This window comes from Aethalodelphis obliquidens, unplaced genomic scaffold (assembly GCF_003676395.1).
Source record: "Aethalodelphis obliquidens isolate GAN/ISIS:26980383/991018 unplaced genomic scaffold, ASM367639v1 scaffold2, whole genome shotgun sequence".
In the NCBI taxonomy this organism is placed as follows: domain Eukaryota; kingdom Metazoa; phylum Chordata; class Mammalia; order Artiodactyla; family Delphinidae; genus Aethalodelphis; species Aethalodelphis obliquidens.
Window position 1 is genome coordinate 66,670,471 of NW_020837946.1, and position 20,821 is coordinate 66,691,291.

At 34.6% G+C, this 20,821-nt stretch overlaps 1 protein-coding gene across 15 annotated transcripts in view; it reads left to right on the top strand.

Annotated features, from left to right (window-relative positions):
- COBLL1 (cordon-bleu WH2 repeat protein like 1) overlaps positions 1-20,821 on the top strand; it is a 160,507-nt gene that overhangs the window by 107,414 nt on the left and 32,272 nt on the right. For 10 of the 15 annotated variants that reach the window (XM_027129482.1, XM_027129488.1, XM_027129534.1 and 7 more), the window contains 5 exons: positions 3,586-3,787; positions 5,714-5,942; positions 6,743-6,781; positions 11,688-11,785; positions 11,897-12,133. In XM_027129482.1, the coding sequence (XP_026985283.1) occupies positions 3,586-3,787; positions 5,714-5,942; positions 6,743-6,781; positions 11,688-11,785; positions 11,897-12,133 (805 nt within the window). The remainder of the gene's footprint in view (positions 1-3,585; positions 3,788-5,713; positions 5,943-6,742; positions 6,782-11,687; positions 11,786-11,896; positions 12,134-20,821) is intronic. The other 5 variants (XM_027129498.1, XM_027129582.1, XM_027129592.1 and 2 more) reach the window with 2 other exon arrangements.

Here is a 20,821-nt window from a genome sequence, read left to right on the forward strand (position 1 = left end):
GATTCAATGATCTGGACTGGGGCTTGAGAATTTGCAATTCTAACAAGTTCCCAGCAACACTGATGCTGCTGATTTGTGAATCACACTGGAGAATCAGTGCACTAGAGCTACTCTGTCCAATACAGTGGCCACTCACCACATGTGTGTTTAAACTATTTAAATTTAAGTGAAATGAAAAATTCAGTTTGTTAGTCCACTAGCTCAGTGTATTTCAGATGCTCAGTAGCTACATGCAGTGAGTGGCCACAGTATTGGACAGGACAGATACAGAGCATTTCTATCACTGCAGAAAGTTCTGTTGGACAGCCCTGCTCTAGAACATAAACTACATGAAGATGGATTTCTTTTTGGTTCCCCCGCTTCCCCCTGCCCAGAATTATATTCTCATATTTATATAGCTGGTCCTCTTGGGCTTACTTTAGTGTAAGGAATAAGGTAGATACATAGCTTTTTTTTCCATCAGATTTTTCCCAATACCAGTTACTGAACGTTCAGTCCTTTCCCCAGAAATTTGAAATATCATTATCATAGACAGTATTAAGTCCCCATCTGTATTTTTGTCTGTTAGAGAACTTTCTGGTCTTTTGCATTTATCTGCCTGGGAATAGGAATATTTTCCAGACAAAATTGGCTTCTGGAATTATTGAATAAAAAGTTGAACCTGTAATTATAGAATGAGAGAATAAGGTTATAAAGAAGATCTGTAACTTTTACTTGCCTTTCCAAGAGTCGTTTATTAGAAGACATTTAGGCAGTGAGTTCAAAGGTTCTAGTCAGCATGCAACGTTTTGGCTACAAAAAAAGTATAGTATAGTATACTATATATACTATAGTGTGCAAAGATTATAGGTGACCATATTGACTAAAGGAATAGGCCATAATTATAATATTCTTGGCCCATTATCCATCACCTTTATTAAATTAGAAAATTTATATATCACAGATAGAAATACAGTAATTCATTAAGGCATATCAGAAGGTTTAAATAAGAGTGTCAAATTGTTATTATCTTTAAAAAATTTTAAAGTATCTTTTTCCTTAAAGTTTTATATGTTTGTACATAAAGGGATGAAAAAATTGTAGCACAAAAATAGGGATTAACAAAACAAAACTTTAAACTAATCACTATTTTTGTCTTGTTAACTTTTAGTGTATATTTCCGGCAGAGACTCTAAAGAACTGTACATTTAAGAAAGTAAAAGGTGTTTGAAGTGTAAAGTTTAGAATTTTTCCATGAATTAGTTGGCACATTTATATATAGAGAGAAAGAGAAATATAATCTGAACATAGCACCATTTACTCATAGACCACAGTGGACAGCTCTCCATTTAGTTGGCAGTGAAAATTCTCTCCTCTTCCAGCTTAACTGTATTTGTAATTATATTGTATTTTTCTAGGCATTACCTAATCCTTCTTAAGTTTATTTACTATCAGGGAAAGAAGTACCATTTTCCAAATCTAAAATCGGTACGTAGAATCAAATTGCTATCATAGAGTACTATGTTACGAAAAAATGAACTTCAACAATACCATTATGCTAGTTTTTCTCTCAATGAAATTAAATATGTACTATCCAAAGCCAAAATTTGGGAAATTATAGAAAATTTATGTATGAACATACTAGATAGCTCAAGAGAAGGACATAAAACTCCTAAATATTACTGTGCAAGCATTTAATAAAGATATGGGAAATGTATTTTGGGTATTGAAACATATTCCAGAGAACATTTTTTTTACTGAGGGACTTAGTCTTTTATTTATTTATTTTTCTTGGTATATGTATAATGGGTACAACTTGTATGTGGGAGAGAGAAGGGAGGTGAGTGTACTCTTATGAAATATACCTCTTTTTCCCAAATCAACTGGAATGGCTAAAGAATGGGCAACGACCGTAGAAGGTGAGGGTGAGGTAGGGTCTGAATCCAGGGGATGGTTTGAAAATCTATATAAAGTGTTTGACCTCAAGACCACACAGTGCCAGACAACTAATCCTTCCCCAGCAGGACACTGCCTGTCTGAATGTTGAACCAGAGAGGCTACCTACCTGGGAGTTCCACTTAGGAGACTGGGAATGAGGTGCATATGAAAACAGATTACTAAATTAAAAATAGCATGCTGAACAGTGAGATTTTTAGCCTCATTTCCCTGTCAACTTTCTAAAAAACTGGTAGCTGGGTTCATATATCTACTCAAGAAATTGGAGAATTATTTTTTATTGATAGTTATACCTCCCATTGGAAAAAAAAAAATAGCTGGCCGCCTGATTACCCTCAAATGAAGCCCATCAACCTATATACCTCAGTTCATGAAAATAGGACTTTTACACAGTGTTTTAGTGCCTCAGTCTTAAATACAATCTAATAGCTTAGGATCTCCAGATGTTTGAGGAAAGCACATAATACAAAAGATTTTTTGGCGTGCTTTCCTTAAAGGCTGACAGTTAAGAAAGAATTGGAGCAGAAACTAACACCCCATTGTAAAGCAATTATACTACAATAAAGATATTAAAAAAAAAAAAAAGAAAAGAAAAAGAATTGGAGACCACACTGTTCTGTTGATGCTGTGAATGGAAACAAAAGTCTGTGTCAACAGTTGGAGTCTGTGGAAAGGGAAGCAAAAAATTAAGAAGTGTCTCTGAATCTCAGGTTGGATTAACAATTCCCTATAGAGATAGGTTATGTATTACCATTAGTGTTTAACACTTAATCACTATTTAAAATTATCTCATACATTTACTTGGTTATTTTTTCATTGTGTAGCACAAGAGTCCATAAACTTTTTCTGTCAAGACCCAGATAGTAAAAATACTAGGTTTTGTGGGCCATAAAGTTTCAGTCACATCTACTGAAATCTGCCGTTGTAACACAAAAGTAGCCCTAGATATTATGTAAACAAATGAGCACAGCTGTGTGCCAGTAAACCTTTATTTACAAAAAACAGGCTGTGGGCCCACTTTGACCTGCAGACTGTAGTTTGCTGACATTTGGTCTAGTCCATCTAGCAGAGTATTAGATCTATGAGAGAAGGTATGCCATAACAGTTGTACCATGTCTCCAGTGCCTAGAAAATATTAAATGCTGTTTGAATGAATTAAGAAATCTGTACGACACTCTTCTTTAGGATTTGTGGGCTTCCTCATGTAGATTCTTTCTATGCTTTCTAAAGCCCAAAGGGTGAGAATACTTTATGCTTATGAGAACCAGTTTATAAGCTAAAGATTGCTCATATTCCAAATGACATTATAAAGGAGGATCTGCTAAACCAAGTGACTGCTTTTGGATAAGGAAGGGCTTTTCCTTCTACTGAAATCTATGATATGAAGACAAGTTGGCAGATAAAATATACAGAATTTTTAAACCAACACAAAGGTCCAAGCTCTCTTGAATACTATTCAGAAGTTTTAAACTATTATAATTTTGTCTGCTTAAATATCTTGTAGTTAGATTTTTAAGCTGCTTTCACAAATAGTATTTTGCAGCCTTGTTTTATCTACTGAGGACAAGAGGCCCTAGGAAAAATGCTTGAAACAATAAATGTAACAGTTAATGAAATTGTTCTATGATCAGCATTACTCTTGTTTTACAGTAAACCTATGATGGACTTGTTGATATTCCTCTGTGCACAGTATCACTTAAATCCATCAAGTCACACAATTGATCTGCTGTCAGCTGAAAAGAACCCCATTAAATTTAAGCCAAACACACCAATAGGAATGTTGGAGGTAGAAAAAGTAATTTTAAAGCCAAAAATTTTGGATAAGAAAAAACCTACACCTATAATACCAGAGGTAAGATTTTCACTGTAAAGTTTGGTGTCTTACAGCTAAAATACTAAGTTGATTTTTTTAGTCATTATCTGCAGCTCATTGCAAATGAAATAAAATTGCCTTTCCTGGTCAAATTCGACGTAAACATGGCTATTGTGTTTTCCTGGGCCACTTTGTTTACAATTCACTTAGTTGTTTATCCTTGGATTAACTAGAATTTGGGGAATACTTCAGATTTTAGATGCTCTAAAGTGACCTATATGATAGTATCAGAATTTGACAATTATGACTATATTTTAAGGTACTCTTTTAAAAAGTTTATGTTAAAAAAAGGTTTTATACTCTTTTAATACAAATTCCTTTAAGAATTTATTAAAATAATTTTTTGGCTTCTCTGTACTTGGTAAGCCGTAGTTGTAATTTATTTAAATTATTGTTAATTTGAGCTACATGATGGCTCAGTTTTCTGTGATGTATGAATTTTAAGCAAAAATTTTTAACCACAGTGATTCTAATATCATCAATTCTCCTTTATTTATAAAATTGTTCTTTTTCTGTAAGCAACAGGGGTAGAAGTTTATGGGTTTCTAGAAATACTCTTTCATTAGGAATGATATTAACCATTTTTAACTTCACAAAATATATAAAGGTTTACATATTAAATTAGTAGTCCATTTACATATGACTTGAGTAATACATTCTCATATTTTCTTCAAAAAACTAACTTTTTTGGACAATACTAAAACATTTGCTTTCTATAAAATATGAATATTAAATATTCACCAGGATATTGGGCTATTTTCTAGCAAGATATACATGCTACTTATCTAAATGGAAATAGTATTATTTATGCTATAACATGGGACTATATATGGTATTTTAATTTTATGAATACATGTTAAACTTTGAAGATCTGCAATCTGTAGGTTTCACTTAAGATGGTCACATGTTTCTAAATTCCATTTACATATAGAATTTAATTCAGTTACATTAAAATGTGGAGATGCTTAAAATCTTCTCAATAATTTTGAATTAGCAGTATTAAATATTTAAATGAGGACTATTATAATATTCTTTACTAATATATTAAAATTAACCAAAGTAGTAATAATAATAGTGACAACAACAATAGGTAGTCACAATAGTTAATGTTTACTTATTGATAATTTACAATGTGCCAGACACTGTGTTAAGCTCTTTATAATGGATTAACTCGTTTATCTTACCTCAAATAAGAGAAGTTCAGAAATGTTAATGTCTTAAATAAAATATCCCTGTTTTTTTCATTGAGACAACTGACCATTAGAAAGATATTTCTCAACTAAAAAAAATAAAATAAAACATATATAATTCTATTATTATGTATGTTTGCTAATTTTGTTTTTTTTTTGTTGTTTTTTTTGGTTTTTTTTTTTTTGGGTTCGCTGGCCTGTCACTGTTGTGGCCTCTCCCGTTGCGGAGCACAGGCTCCGGACGCGCAGGCTCACCGGCCATGGCTCACAGGCCCAGCCGCTCCGCGGCATGTGGGATCTTCCCGGACCGGGGCACGAACCCGTGTCCCCTCCATCGGCAGGCGGACTCTCAACCACTGCGCCACCAGGGAAGCCCTGTTTGCTAATTATAAAGTAAATATTATATGGAATAAAGCAAAAACATCTGTAGGACTAGATATGAGGCTTTTATGTTTCTTTTTGGATTTAAATCTACTTAATACTTTACAAGAGTTATGAATTTAATCTAGATTACTTAATAAGCAAACTATTTCTAAGAATCTGGTTTGGATTTAGGAAGTAACATTAATCAAAAAGAAAATTTTACAACAAAGTAGAAAAACACTGTTTATCATACCACTATATAATTGTAGATTATCTCATTGTTCTAGATGTCATTGTAGAAAGTTTGTTTCAGTAAATCATGGTATAACTCTGGCTTTAATCTGTGTTTCAGAAAACTGTGAGAGTAGTGATCAATTTTAAGAAAACGCAGAAGACGATAGTGAGAGTTAGCCCACATGCACCACTTGAAGAACTTGCCCCTGTTATATGCAGCAAATGTGAGTTTGATCCATTACATACACTATTATTGAAGGACTATCAGTCTCAGGAGTCCCTCGACTTGACAAAATCTCTTAATGAGCTGGGACTAAGAGAATTATATGCCATGGATGTCAGCAGAGGTAAGTAGACTTTTCATGTTATTCATTTGGTGCATATATGTGCATGTTTTGTGTTTATGTGTAAGTGTTCTCAAGTTCATAATGGCACGTTAATGGATCCTGTAGTAAAGTCAATACATGTCACTGGGAATAAGAAGAGAAAACTAAATGTAGTAAAATTTAACTTGAGTTCAGTTATTCAAATTGGAATAAAAACACGTCTTTCTTAGCTGTCATCCACATCTTACACCTTTCCACCTACCTATGAATATTTGGGCTGTAATTTAACTTAATTCTTTGTGGTTTTAAGATTTAAACAGAAAATTAAAGTTTACATGTAAAGTCGTTGTTCTAAAGAAGTGTGAATTACAATAGACTCACCATGGATTTGTCTGAGTCTTAATTATCTTTCAAATTTGGGAGTTTCTTGACAAATTTTTTTCTAAGTTCAGCACCCAAAATCAACTGGCTTATAAAATGAATCAGTCTACTTACAAAAATCTTCTAAATAGGAATAGCTTAGAGTGTAAATCTATAGAAATAATGTATTAAAATTTGGAGATTTTAGATAATGTTGGTTTCTATGATGTCTGATAGGTAAATGAAAGTTTATTCAACACAAATCTGATTTATTAGGAGAAATAAAAGTTTAGTGAAGAATGATTACTTACATCCGCTGTGTATAGAGAACTTCAAACTTTATCCTGAGATTGTGGCTTTAAATAATCCATAAATGACTATTTCAACTCAGTGATGTTTTATACTTGAACAAACATTATCTTTTCAGCCAATTTACCCTCTTTTACCCCCTCCTTCTGTAGCCACTTCTGTTACTGCCTTCAATAAGTCATCTTTCCAAGGTAAGACACATGAATCAGTAGAAACAGATTATAATATGAAATCTCTATTTCTATTGGGTAAATTGAAAACAAGATTATAATATGAAATCTCTATTTCTATTGAGTAAATTGAAAACAAGATTATAATATGAAATCTCTTTCTTTTGGGTAAATTGAAAACAAGCTGCTAATTTTACCTGTTTTCTTATCATTACTAATATGTACATTCTGTAAAAGATTTTAATTTAGAAAGTCTTTGGGTTTTATTTCCTGAAAAATAGTTTAAAGCCCCCTACCTTGATTTCTGAATTTAATTTCAGTAATTACATTTCAATAATTGTTTGAAAATTAATATCATCTTAAGAATAACAAAAACATATTCTTGACTCTCAGACAGAAAATGATGTTGCTACGATCTTTATTGTGTACATATACTGATAACTTGGTGGTTCCATGGAAGAGTTTCAGATTATTTCTTTTGAAACAGTTATTCAGAATTATAAGGGTATATTCATCATAGGAAATGTTTGCAACCATTAAATTGTTTGTGAATATTTTGTAATAACATGGAAAGTGCTTATGCTAAAATCAGCTTTTAAAGCTTTTTAAATGTTTAATACAGTATGTTTTAAAAAAAGCTTTTACATGAAACTTCTGAAAAGAAATACAAAAAAAATTTAAGAGTTGATACCTTTAGGTGGTAGGGCTATGGGTGAATTTTTTTCATCCTCCTTTTCTTTATTTTTTTTAAAGTTTATTTTATTTAAAAAAATTTTTGATTTACAAGGTTGTGTTAGTTTCAGGTGTACAGCAAAGTGAATCAGTTATACATATATCCACTCTTTTTTAGATTCTTTTCCCATATAGGTCATTACATAGTATTGAGTAGAGTTCCCTGTGCTATACAGTAGGTCTATTTTATATATATCCTTCTTTTCTTTATATTATAGAATTTTTTAATGGAATGTATTACTTTCATAGAGGAAAACTTCATTAAAAATTAGCCTTAATAATAAAGTCTGGAAATCTGTTTCCCCATTAAAAAAGGATAGGCTCAGATAATTGATTACTATAATAATTACCCCTTACTAAAAAAAACAATAAAGTGTACACATTATACATTATTGGATTATTGGAATCTTCTTTCTTTACCACTTCCAATTTTTTTTATAACACAATGAGCCTCGCAATTCCAAGAATTAAGCCCACATCAGTAATAGTGTGATTATTTTTAGCGGCTGTCATAAAGACTAGCCTAATCAAAGGAGCTGAAAATTCTTATGTTTGTAAAGTATATACTGGCTAATAATCAGAAGATAGGCATGTTAATTCTGACACTACATTAGCTTTCAAGCTCATTGGCAAACTGATAGGGCAAATGCTTTATTTGTGTGGATCTCACCTTCCACTTCTATAATAATCTAGAGGTAGGAAAAAGTGTCCTCTGGTTCTTCCAGCAACAGCATTCTGTTACTTGTACTTGGCTTTTGCTTCTAACTTTGCCAGTCTCTACATACATAACCGAAAGCAAATTCCATAATCTTGTTGGCCTCAGTTTGAAGGTGTTGAATGCATTGATTTCTAATATCCCCTCCAGCTAAAAGAAAGTATGTGGTTTATGCAGAGTATTAAATGTTGTGAACATAATCTTAAGAGATTGTAACAGGAAAATGTAAAAAAAGTTCCTTTTACAGTGTCAAAATCTACAGGGTCAATCCAAATGTTGTAAATGCTCCTGCCTCCTTATTTTGTCCGATATTATCAGAAGGCTTAGAACTTTGTGTGCAATTATTTACAGCCTCTCTTTGGGAAATAGGAAACTACAGTATTTGAGTTGCTTTTCTAAGTAAGCTCAACTCCTTGTCTTAGTGTTTAACTCTGACTTGTAGTGATCCCTGAAAGTGAGCTTTAGGTGAAGACTTAGGAGTTAACCAGAGTAGAGGATGCCCAGATGCCTGGAAATTGCTTTACCAAAAATAACTACATGAGTACTCTGGTTATAGTTATTGTACTGCACCACCATTGAACTTTCTGTTTACTGTTCCAACTAAATTTAATTGTATATCTACATTCAATTAGTGGAGGAGTCTATCTTAAAATGAAATAGTAGCATTTCTTTAAAAAAAAAGTCAGAGGTATTACACATCATCTTTAAATGGATACTGGATTCAGTTCTACTATTGAATGTCTGTTTTTCTTGGTGCAAGTTATTCAGACTTTCTAGTCACCATCACTAAGGCCTCAGATGTATAATGAGATAGTACCATCTACTTCCAATTCTTTACATTCCCTAACTTATAAAAAGAAATCAGAATAATAACTTGTGACACCTACCTCATAGGATTGTTCTAAAGAGTGAGTTAGGCTTGTGAAAAAATCTTTAACCACAAAGTGCTGTCCACATGTCTATTACTATTAATTGTTAGCATTGTCAGCATTGTATAGCATGCATAGTGCTTATTTAATATTTGAAGCGTCAGATTTATGAAGTTTTAATCTGTGAAATATAGTTCTCCGTTAGTGTCTTATTGAGGAAAATTGCATTAATGTATTTATTGGTGTTAACTATGTTTGCTTCCGTGGAATAACTCCTACTTTGTCATAATTTATTTAATTTTTTAAACATTTCCTTTAAATAAAAAGACTATACATTTACTTCTAAGAAAGGGCTATGTATTTGAGACTTTACATTGAGCTGTAAGTTCTGCTACAGATATATCCCACAAATGTCAATATATAGTACTTTGTCTCCAGTGTCACTGAAATTATACTGTAGTTTACCATAAAACCCATATGTGTTTCATAGGAGAAATCTTTTTAAAGTTTATAAATCCCTACTCCTGTGTGTCTCTCTCTCTTTAAAATTTGCAACTTATCTGTTGAAGAAACCAGGTCATTTGTCTTATGGTGTTTCCCACATTCAGAATTTTGCTGATTGCATCCTGTGGTGCCACTTAACATGTTTCTTTATCCTCTGCTTCCTGTAAATTGATTGTTAAATTTAGAGACTTGATCAGATTTGGGTGAGATATTTTTGGTAAGAATATTTCATGGATGGTATTGTGTATTTCCATTAACAGACCTGTAATAACAAGTTATCTTTTTTTGATGTTAGCCATCAATAATCTTTGCTGATGTCTTTTTTTTAACTGTAGTTGATTTACAATGTTGTGTTAATATCTGCTGTACAGCAAAGTGATTCAGTTATACATATACATACATTCTTTTTTATATTCTTTTCCATTATGGTTTATCACAAGATATTAAATATAGTTCCCTGTGCTATACAGTAGGACCTTGTTTTTTATCCATTTTATATATAATAGTTTGCATCTACTGACTCCAAACTCCCAGTCCATCCCTCCCCCTCCCCACCCCCATCTTAGCAACCACAAGTCTGTTCTCTATGTCTGTGAGGCTGCTTCTGTTTCATAGGTGGATTCATTTGTGTCATATTTTAGATTCCACATATAAGTGATATCATATGGTATTTGTCTCTTTCTTCCTCACTTACTTCACTTAGTATTATAATCTCTAGGTCCATCCATGTTGCTGCAAATGGCATTGTTTCATTCTTTTTATGGTCGAGTAGTATTCCATTGTATATATGTACCACATCTTCTTTATCCGTTCATCTGTTGATGGACATTTAAGATGTTTGCATCTTTTGGCTATTGTGAATAGTGCTGCTGAGAACATCAGTGCCAATGTCTTGGTTAATTAGGAGTTAGAAAATAAATATAATCTGTTACAAATATTCCTTTAATTATCAGTTGAGATATTTCTAAAAAAGAAGATTTCCCTATGTCAGCTATTTGTCTACCTAGATAGAGTTCATTCAGAAAAGAGAGGATAAAAGTGTGATTCTTTCCCTTAATCAATTTTTAAAACAATGGACGGTGAGAATCAGGGTTTTTTTTTTTAGTATCATTATGAATTCATGAAATTAAACATATGTGCTATGTTTTAATTTATTGAGATATTCTTATGATGCCCAAATTGTCCTGACTTTGGCCAGGAGAAACCATATCACGTTGGCTCCTGAGATGGTCCCTTTTAGTGGGAAATGGTATTTAGAGACAGTCTGGGCAAGGGTGACTCAGCACTACTGGGTTTGTCATTGTTTTTGGCCCTTTCAGTTGACATTAGGAAACACTTTTTAGAAAATGAAATATTACCTATACAACTTTGAGGTTTGACGTTTGCCATTCTGCTTAAATTGTGGTTTAATTTCGGCACTACTGACATTTTGGGCCAGATAATTCTTTGTTCCGGGGGGCTGTCTTGTGCATTGTAGTTTGTTTAGCAGTATCACTAGCCTGTACCCAGTATATGCCAGTAGCACATTCTCTTCACCCTTCCCCCAGTTGTGACAACCGAAATTGTCCCTAGGTTTTGTTAAACGTCTTTGGCGGGATGTGCGTGTGTGTGCGCGCAAAATCACCACCAGTTCAGAACCACTGTATTAAAGAAATAAAGTTTTTAAAACATTTAACAGAGTGCTGAGTAATTATAATGAATCATGTTTTGGAGAATTAAATATTTCAGAATAGTTTAGCTCTGAGACAAAATATATAATTCAAAATCAACAAAAGGGACAAACTGTATGATAGCAACTTCATATCTCATTTAATTCGAAGTGTCCTTTTTACTTCTGAAATGTTGGTAGTTATGGATAAAACACAGACTCTTGAGTCGCTTCAGTTTCCTCTGCTGTGGAACAGGAACAATAATACTAAATTTGCTTGTTGCTTTGAGAATTAATTAAAATATGAGGTGCTGAGCAGAGTGCGTGGTTCATAGAGCATAATTAGTAGCTTTTATCATTAGATAAAGTTATCAAGGGAAAGTAATTGAGGGATAGTTCACCTTGGAGGTGAACATATAACCCCTCAAGCAAAAGTAAGGTGCTTTTCTTCTATTTTAGAGACCTGCCAAATATCACAAAACCTAGACCTTATGAAGGATAAAGAAAATAAAGGGTTTTTCAGCCTTTTTCAACGCAGTAAGAAAAAGCGGGAGCAAGTACGTATTTTCTTATGTAGCATTTTGTAAGATTCTTCTACTCTGTTTTTAAGTGCACGTGCTTTTCGTCTTGGAATTACCTGTAGATTTTGCTTTTTCATTCTTTATTAGACCGCCAGTGCCCCTGCAACTCCTCTAGTAAGTAAGCATCGTTCAGCTTTTACGAGGAGCAATACCATGACCAAACAGTATATTTCAAACACCCTGCCATCGGATGCACCCAAGAAGAGGCGTGCTCCACTGCCTCCAATGCCAGGGTCTCAGAGAGCCCCCCAGGACCTTGCTCACATCCAGGAGAGGCCAGCTTCTTGTGTGGTGAAATCCACAAGTCTGGATGAAACAGAGGAGGTACGTAAATTGGTTTTGTTTTTTATTTTTAGGATGGGGCAGGGGACCATCCATTTTTCCTCTTAACTAACTTGTCCTTTCCCACATAGGCTGCTAACAGTAACAGTTACTAATCTGTAATAAGATGAATAACTGGTTACTAATAACATTGGTACTGTGAAGAGAGTCTATATGTAGAGTTCTGCAATGCAGTAAAGAATAAATATGTCAGTTTTAAGTAGCTTTTATATACAAGCAAATAAATCATCCATAAACCTTAAAGCCGTGGTTTATTAAGGCCCAACTGGAGGTTCTTGCATGATGCATGTATTAGGAATGGAAATACTTTTTTTTTTCTTTTTTTTTTTTTCTGTACGCGGGCCTCTCACTGTTGTGGCCTCTCCCGCTGCGGAGCACAGGCTCCGGACGCGCAGGCTCAGCGGCCATGGCTCACGGGCCCAGCCGCTCCGCGGAATGTGGGATCTTCCCGGACTGGGGCACGAACCCGTGTCCCCTGCATCGGCAGGCGGACTCTCAACCACTGCGCCACCAGGGAAGCCCGAAATACATATTTTTGAACACTTTTTTTTTTAAACAGCAACAAATTTTTATGTTGCATTCGTGGGTTTCTAACTAGATATAGTCAGGTCTTGACCAGACTCTGAGATTCTCAGGGGAGAAATCCTTGTGTCTGCCTGATACATAAATACTCTATAATAAAAAAGAGTCTTTATATAGCATATATTGTAGTTACTATCATATACTTTTATGTTCAAGGCACTGTTCTAGGTGTACCTTTTTCTTAAACATTCTCACTATTGCTCTCTTTAATCCCAAATTTTCCTGCAGCATGCTGTTTTGTAGAAATCCATTTGCGAACAAGTTTTCATGCCTATGAAGTCTGTACATTCCTTGCTTTATTCAGGTGAATTACAAGTGAAGTTTTAAGTAAATGTGATTGAACATGAGACCATACATTTTGTTGCTTGTAATCAAATGATTTAAGTAACTGTGAGAGCAAATTTTATTTTGAGGTATTTGAGAAACCAAGAAGTTTTCTTGTATCTAGTTGAAGGGTTTTATTTCCCCCTTGGAAGCTTAGTAAATTCAATGCTCAAGTAAATGAACACTTCTCAACCAACTAATAAACATTTCTGTACTTCCTTAACCTTAGAAAAATTTTAACTATAGTTTTTAATTGTAATTGATAATATTACAATTATGTATGATAATATCATATGTGTCTTTAGAAAGTAGCAACTGGATTAGATAGAAATGAGCATAAAAAATGTTGGAACTCGGTAGTTATTTGGAAAATCATCTACTAAACTGTCTTCTTATTTCTATAAGGGTCTCTTGTCTAATGGTTGTGGTATAAAATCTCACCTTGCCCATCAGGAGGATAGTTATTTTTTCAAATGATAGAATCATTTACTACAGAATTTTCCAGGGTAACTGCTTGGTAGTTGGATTCAGCCTTAAAAAGCATGTGGGGGTGCCGTAGTCAGGCAAGAGGAATCCCGTTGAAAGATGCGGTGAATGTCAGGGTGGTGGCAAGTCTGGGCATGTGCAAGAAACAGAGCTTGAGCAAGGAGAGAGGCAGGGACCAAATCAGGGTCCCAGAGACCTCATTTTGTGGTCATAACTAGTTTGCATTTCTTCATAGTGAATCATTTAAAAGGTAGCACTTTCAGGATTGTTTTATATTTTTAATTACCATAAAACTGTACTGTAAGAGTATAACTTATCATACTCATGAGTGGTTACCAAAGTCTGTCTTCTTCTTTATATAGAAATACATCTTAGCCCCTGCTCACAAACCTTTATTCCAGATGACTTCATCCAATGTATTCCGGTAAATGTCCTTTGTGTTGGGAGCCTGAAGAGGTCTACGTTGTCTTTCTAACAGTCAGCTTCTTAAAATTCTAGGCCATGCCACTGGTGACCTCGACAAAAGCCATTTATTTTGACTCCCACTCTCTGCTCTATGACCAGTTGATGCCCCCGTGTTAAGGGCTAATTTTTTTTTTTTTAGTATGTTGCCTTTGGCAAACTAGACATCTTTATATAATTTTCTAGTTATTTTTTCCTTTGATCTGGACATGTGGATAGTTCTTTGATGTATTATTTAGTAGGACCCTGGAATTATTTGTTTTTCCCTAGTGAAGCTGAAGAACCACTTTTTAAAATTTATTCATTACAAAAATTCTTAATAAGCTGTGGTTCTGTTTGTGATTGTGTGTTTGTGGGTATGTGTACATGTACATGTGTATGCTCATATGAATTCTTCCCTTCCCGGGCATCCCAGCACTTATTTTCTTAAGTTCTTTGCCATATTTGATGGAATAGATCACCCTTCAGTCTTGATTTTTCTTTCTTCCTTTTTTTTTTGGTGCAGGGGGGGCCTGTGCCATGTGGCATATGGGATCTTAGTTCCCTGACCAGGGATCGAACCTACAGTAGAAGCATGGAGTCTTAACCAGTGGACCACCAGGGAAGTCCTTTCTCTCTTCCTTGGTCCTAATTCTCTTCTTATATCTCAGCTCTCTTCTATTTTTTTTTTTTTTGCCACCACTTCCTTTACCCATTTTCTGAATTTGGAGGTACCTGAATCCACGGTATTAGCCTCTATTTACTCTTTCAGAGAAAACATCTATTCTTTGTTGAGTTTCTTGTTGTAGTGTTTTGAATAGTGTCCCCCCCAAAGATACATCCAAGTCAAGGATCTAGAGATGAGATAATCCTGGACTTAAGTTGGGCTCAAATCCAATGACTGGTGTTGGTATAAGAGGGGAGACATGGGCACAAAGACACAAAGGAGTAGGCCATGTGATGACAGAGACGGAGACTGCAGTAGTGCTGCCACAAGCCAAAGAATGCCAGGAGCCACCAGAAGCTGGAGGAGGCAAGGAAGGATTCTCCCCCAGTGCCTTCTGAGGGCTATGGCCCTGCTGACACCTTGATTTCAGGCTACTAGCTTCCAGAACTATGGTAGAATAAACTTCTGTTGTTTGAAGTTGCCCAGTCATGGCGATTTGTTACAGCAGCCCTATGAAATGAATACGTCAGCTTTGTATTCCAGCCCCAATATTGTTCCACTTGCAGTTTGAACTCACGGTTGCTTATTGACTCATCACTACCTGGAAATCAACGTATTTAAAATCAACCTCACTCTCAGATTGAAAAGCTCAAGATCATCTTTGATGTTCTTTATTTTTCTTTTCACATCCGATTAGTGACCAACCCTTCATTCAGTCTCCCTTCACAATATCTCCTTGTCCCTTTCTTCCATTCCCTCTGCTAAAAACATGCCTCAGGGAAATCCAGGGCCAGGAGGGTAAGGAGAAGGTCAGGACTTAACTTGTCTTGCCCCTTCTTGTCTTCAGAAGACAAAGAATGTGGCAAGCTGCCACATTTATATTTCATAACTGTCACTTCCCAGTTCAGAAACTTTGCATAGCTGGCTGTTATTTTCTAGGCATTCAAGGTCCTCTACCAGCATAACAATTTGGTGGGTATGGAAGGCTGTGCTTCCCTCCCTCCCTCCCTTCCTTCCTTCCTTCCTTCCTTCCTTCCCCCCTTCCCCCCTTCCTTCCCCCCTCCCTCCCTCTCTCCCTCCCTCCTCCCCTCGCTCTCTCCCTCCCTCCTCCCCTCCCTTTCTCTCTTTCTTTCTACCTGTATTGACATATAATTGACAAATAAAATTGTAAGCTATTTAAAGTACACATTGTGGTAATTTGAAATACATTGTGAAAAAATTCCCACTATCTATTTAATTAACATATCCATCACTTCACATATTATCTTTTTTTTTTGGTAAGAATATTAAAGTTCTACTCTTAGCGAATTTCAATTATATAATACAATGTTGTCAACTATAGTCGCTCTGTTTTACATTAGATCCTCAGACCTTATTCATCTTATAGCTGAAAGTTTGTCCTCTTTTACCAATTGCTATTTCCCCTACCGCCTAGCCCCAGGCCACCTTTTCTACTCTCTGTTTCTGACTTTGATTTTTTTAGATTCCACATATAAGTGATACCATGCAGTATTTGCCATTCTTTGTCTGGCTTATTTCATTTAGTGTAATGCCTTCAAGGTCCATCCATGTTGTCACAAAGGGCAGGATTTCCTTCTTTCTCATGGATGAATAATATTCCTCTGTGTGTGAGTGTGTGCACACGTGTGTATCACATATATTTATTTTTTAACATATCACATCTTGTTTGTCCATTCATCCATACATGGACACTTTGGTTGTTTCTATATCTTGGCTATTGTGAATAATGGTTCAGTAAACATGGGAGTGCAGGTATCTTTTCAGTATCCTATTTTCATTTCCTTTGGATACATACCCAGAAGTGCAATTCCTGGATCATGTGGTAGCTCTATTTTTAATTATTTGATGGACCTCCATACTGTTTTCCATAGTGGCTGCACCAATTTACATCCCAACCAAGAGTGCACAGGGATCCCCTTTTCTCCACATTCTGCCAGCACGAAGCTCTTATATTCTTTTTTTTTTTCGTAGCTCTTATATTCTTGATGACAGCCATTCTAACAGGTATGAGGTGGTATCTTAATGTAATTTTGATTTGTGCTTCCCTGATGATTAATGATGTTAAACACCATTTCATGTACCTATTGACCATTTGTAAATCTTCTTTGGAAAAATATTTATTCAGTTCCTCTGCCCATTTTTTAATTGCATTTTTTTTTTTTTTTTTTGGCTATTGAGTTGTGTGAGTTCTTTATATATTTTGGATATTAGCCCCTTATCAGATGGAGTGATCGTACTTTCTCTGAATTTGTCTCTCTTGTGCCTTTTTATTTTGTTTTAATTTATATATATGTGCAGATGGTATATTCATATGATATATGTTTCTAAAGATAAAAAGGAAAATACAGTGAAAATTCTCCTTTCCTACCCTGCCGCTAGCAAATTCTTATGCCCAGAGGCAACCACTAACAGTTTCTTGTATATTCTTCCAGACATAATCTATATATACTCCAGCCAATATTCAACCTACATATGATTTTTTTCTCAGATGGTCACATGTTACATGCATTATGTTATACCTCACTTTTTGATACTGAATGATATATTTTTGATATCAGTACATAAAGGGCTTCCCTTTTTAAAAGCTGCATAATAAATATTCCATTGATGGATATAACATGTTATGGGGTGGGTACCCCATCCTCTAAACATAAACATTAAGGTTATTTTATTGTTTAAAGCTTATAGCATGGTTAAATTTCCCCCCTTTGTTTTCTTCCAAACCAGAGGGTGGGAATTGTGTTTCACAGAGAAATTCTGTAACATAGTAGGTGTTCAAGAGAATTGATAAGTAAACTTTTAACCACAGCTTTCACACAGTCAGGTATAGTATTGATATATACAATGAGAATGTCCAATAAAATTTTAGTATTTCATGTGTAGATCTGGTAAATTTTCAGAAGTACTTGGATAACTTAAAAATTGCTTACATTTACTTTTATAGTAATTGGCCCAAGTAATTCTTGGCAATATTCTTCTTAAGCTTTTACAAAAAAGCCAGAATTTTGGCAAGGTTGTATTGAAAGCTTAAGGACTAATAACTAAAAGGTAGTGTGCATTACATAAGGCATATAAATAAAATTGAGCCCCGAATTGAAATTTTTTATAGTGTTAGATGAAAATATTCAGGAAACTCAGCAAAACATAAGTTTATAGATGAATTTTACTTATTTTACTGTTTGCTTCTTTTAAATTTAAAATCAAAGAGTCATTATCACTATAGACATTTTATATCTATTTTAACAATTTCATTTTGAATTTGAAATTTTAAAAAGGCACTATTTTTACTGATTAAAAGTAATGCCAAGCTGGGAAAAAAATTACTGGAAAAAACCACGGCAAAATCATTTCCAAGTCCATGAAGAATTTTGGATGTATCTTTATCCTGTAATTTTTATTGTTTAGGTGGTAAGATAAACCACAAGGGTGCGCTGTTTAACAGAACTACCGCATTTTGATTTTTCCAATTTTTTTTTTTCCCGCAAAGAGTCCTTTGAATAAAGCAGAAAGAAAATATTGGAAATAGTTACATTATATTAGAAATAGCAAATGCTTATCTCTTGTGGGTGAAGTGCCTGAAAACAGAGCTGGAGAGATAAATAACAGTAATGCATAACAAAGTGATTTATAATTAGCACAGTTTTATTCATTTTGAGCTTTTATCTTAATTTTCTTTTAAGTAATCATTGATATTATATTTGCCTTAGGCTTACAGATAAGTCAGTCTATCTGTAGCTTGGAAAAAATATTGTCAACCACATCTATTTTATGCTTTTTGGCTGTCTATATTTAATAATTTGCCTCTTTCCTCTAAGGCATTTCTCAATACTGGCAAATTAAGGTATTCGGATAGTGATTTTGGAGCATCAACTGAAAATATTCACATAAAAGGCTGTTGATTTTCTGAGCTAATTTTGGCAACCGATTGTGCAGTTTCCAAAGAGGATTCAGTGATGATCCCAGTTAGTAAGATAATTTATCTTAACCTTTTTGGGGAACATTTCTGCATCTAAACTTCTATCCACCTAAAGAATATATTTTAAAGACTACATAGTTTGCTGTCATTGCTACAGTGTCCTTTGCATGTCCCTGAATCTCCCTGTACTCTTTTCACATGGTTTCAGGTCTCGTGTCATTTTCTTTGTAAAGGTGAAATACATTGTCTTCTATGGAAATGTTCATTTGGAAGAGAAAACTCTCCAATTAGAAAATTTCTGGCAGTTTTTCCTGGTACTCTTTAAGCACTTTGTGAACATGATTCTGCCTGAAGATGTGAAATGCCATTTGCACAACAACATATGTAAGAGCTGGCTCATGCTGTCATTTACATGGACTAGATCACATGTATTACTGCATCAAATGCATATAGTTATTAACATAAGTTTGTCATTTACTTCATACATGACAGAAGTCAGAAATGCAGTGGCATTGACTTAAATTAAAAGTGACTTAGAATTCTGGGATTGAAACTAAGTTCAGAAATGCAGTTTCCGTCCCGTGTCTGCTGACCAAGTATCTGTGAAGAGCACATTAAATGAAATCAGTGGCCAAAGGATGTCCTAGTATTATTGACAAATTAACCTTTTATGCCTATTTTACATTTGAAGAAGAGGAAGAAGAGTTGGACAGAAGCTGTAGGTAATCTTGACCCATTGAATTCACAGAACCTTTTGGAGAATTCTTCATTTTTTCATGTTTGGTATGGCTTTGCTGCTTGGTTATGTGAGTACACAACAGTGAATTGTTTTTCCCGGGCTACTAGCATGGCACCTGGTTTTCTTTAGGATATTGGCTTTTGGCTGGGAACACAATAAGGAATGCTCTTGATTGGGCATTTCACTTGGTCTCATTTTGTATTCTGCTGCAAACACTCAAATGTTGAGAAATTGAAATTCTTTGCCATATACTCTTATGCAAGTGAAATTTAATACTTAGAGTGTTAGTTTTTTAACAGCTGATTTGTTTCTTTAAAAATATTTGACATTTTTCATCTTTTACCCAATTTCATCTTTTAATGTTTATCATGCTTTACAAGCAGATAAAATGATAGATTGTTATATGATTTTGAAATGTGCAAGTCTATTTGGTCTTAGCTTCACTTAATGAGTTTAATCTAGTCATTTTATGCAGTCATTAAGGTTGTTGTAATAGAGCATTTATAATTTTTAAGAAATATACCCCTTTTTAGTTTTTTTCTCCAGGTTATCTCATAACATTTGATTTTTTTTTTTTTTTACCTCCACTCTCCACTTATATTATATAGAAAGTGGACCACACACATAATTCTCCAATTGCCTAGGAACAGTGGTTGTCATGGCATTTTCAGCTTGATATACGGGATACAGCTGTCTGTACTTCCAAAAATATGACTTGTTTCATTCAGTAGAGAAATGCACCAGCGCAGTATAATATTTAATATTCTTCCTCTTTTAAGGCTTCCCCAGATATAAGACATACTTTCTATTGTAGTTTTCATCAGATTTTCAAAGGGTCATAATCACACAAGAGCAGAAGTAATGACTAATGCTTATATATCACTTACTAATACTTCAGACAAGGCTCAACCACGTTGCTCATTTAATGCTCACGAAAATCCTCTGAACAATTACTGTTTAGGTTTCTGCCAGCTTTACCTCTGACCTAAATGTAAAGAGCTATGCTCATTATAAAGTTGCTGAATTTTAAAGAACAGTACTATTCAAAGAACAATAGGTCATTTGTGGAATTTGTGTGGATTTATCTTCCTTATCTAGCTTTCCTCTCTGAAATACATATACTGAGTTAATAAAATATCATTGAAAATAATCAGTGTTAGGGTTTTCCTTTACAGGTTCTCATAGTATGAATTTTACTTAGCCTTTCTACCACTGTGACATTTGGGACCTCATGGTTTCAAAGACATGCCTTTCTCTGGTAACCAGCATGTTAACAGAGGTCAGGGTGGAAAGAAGCTGGCCCCTTTCCTGGAGCCACAGTGATAAAATGGTGAGGTCACTTGGATAATGCCTGCCATACAGCCTTCACTCTTTCTGGGATGAACTGAGTTGGCCCCAGCTTGTTCCCTTGATTTCTCCTTTACTCTCATTGAGGCCCTAAATCAGCTACCTATAGATGTTGAGTATTCTCCTGCCCCGCTCCTAGACACCCCT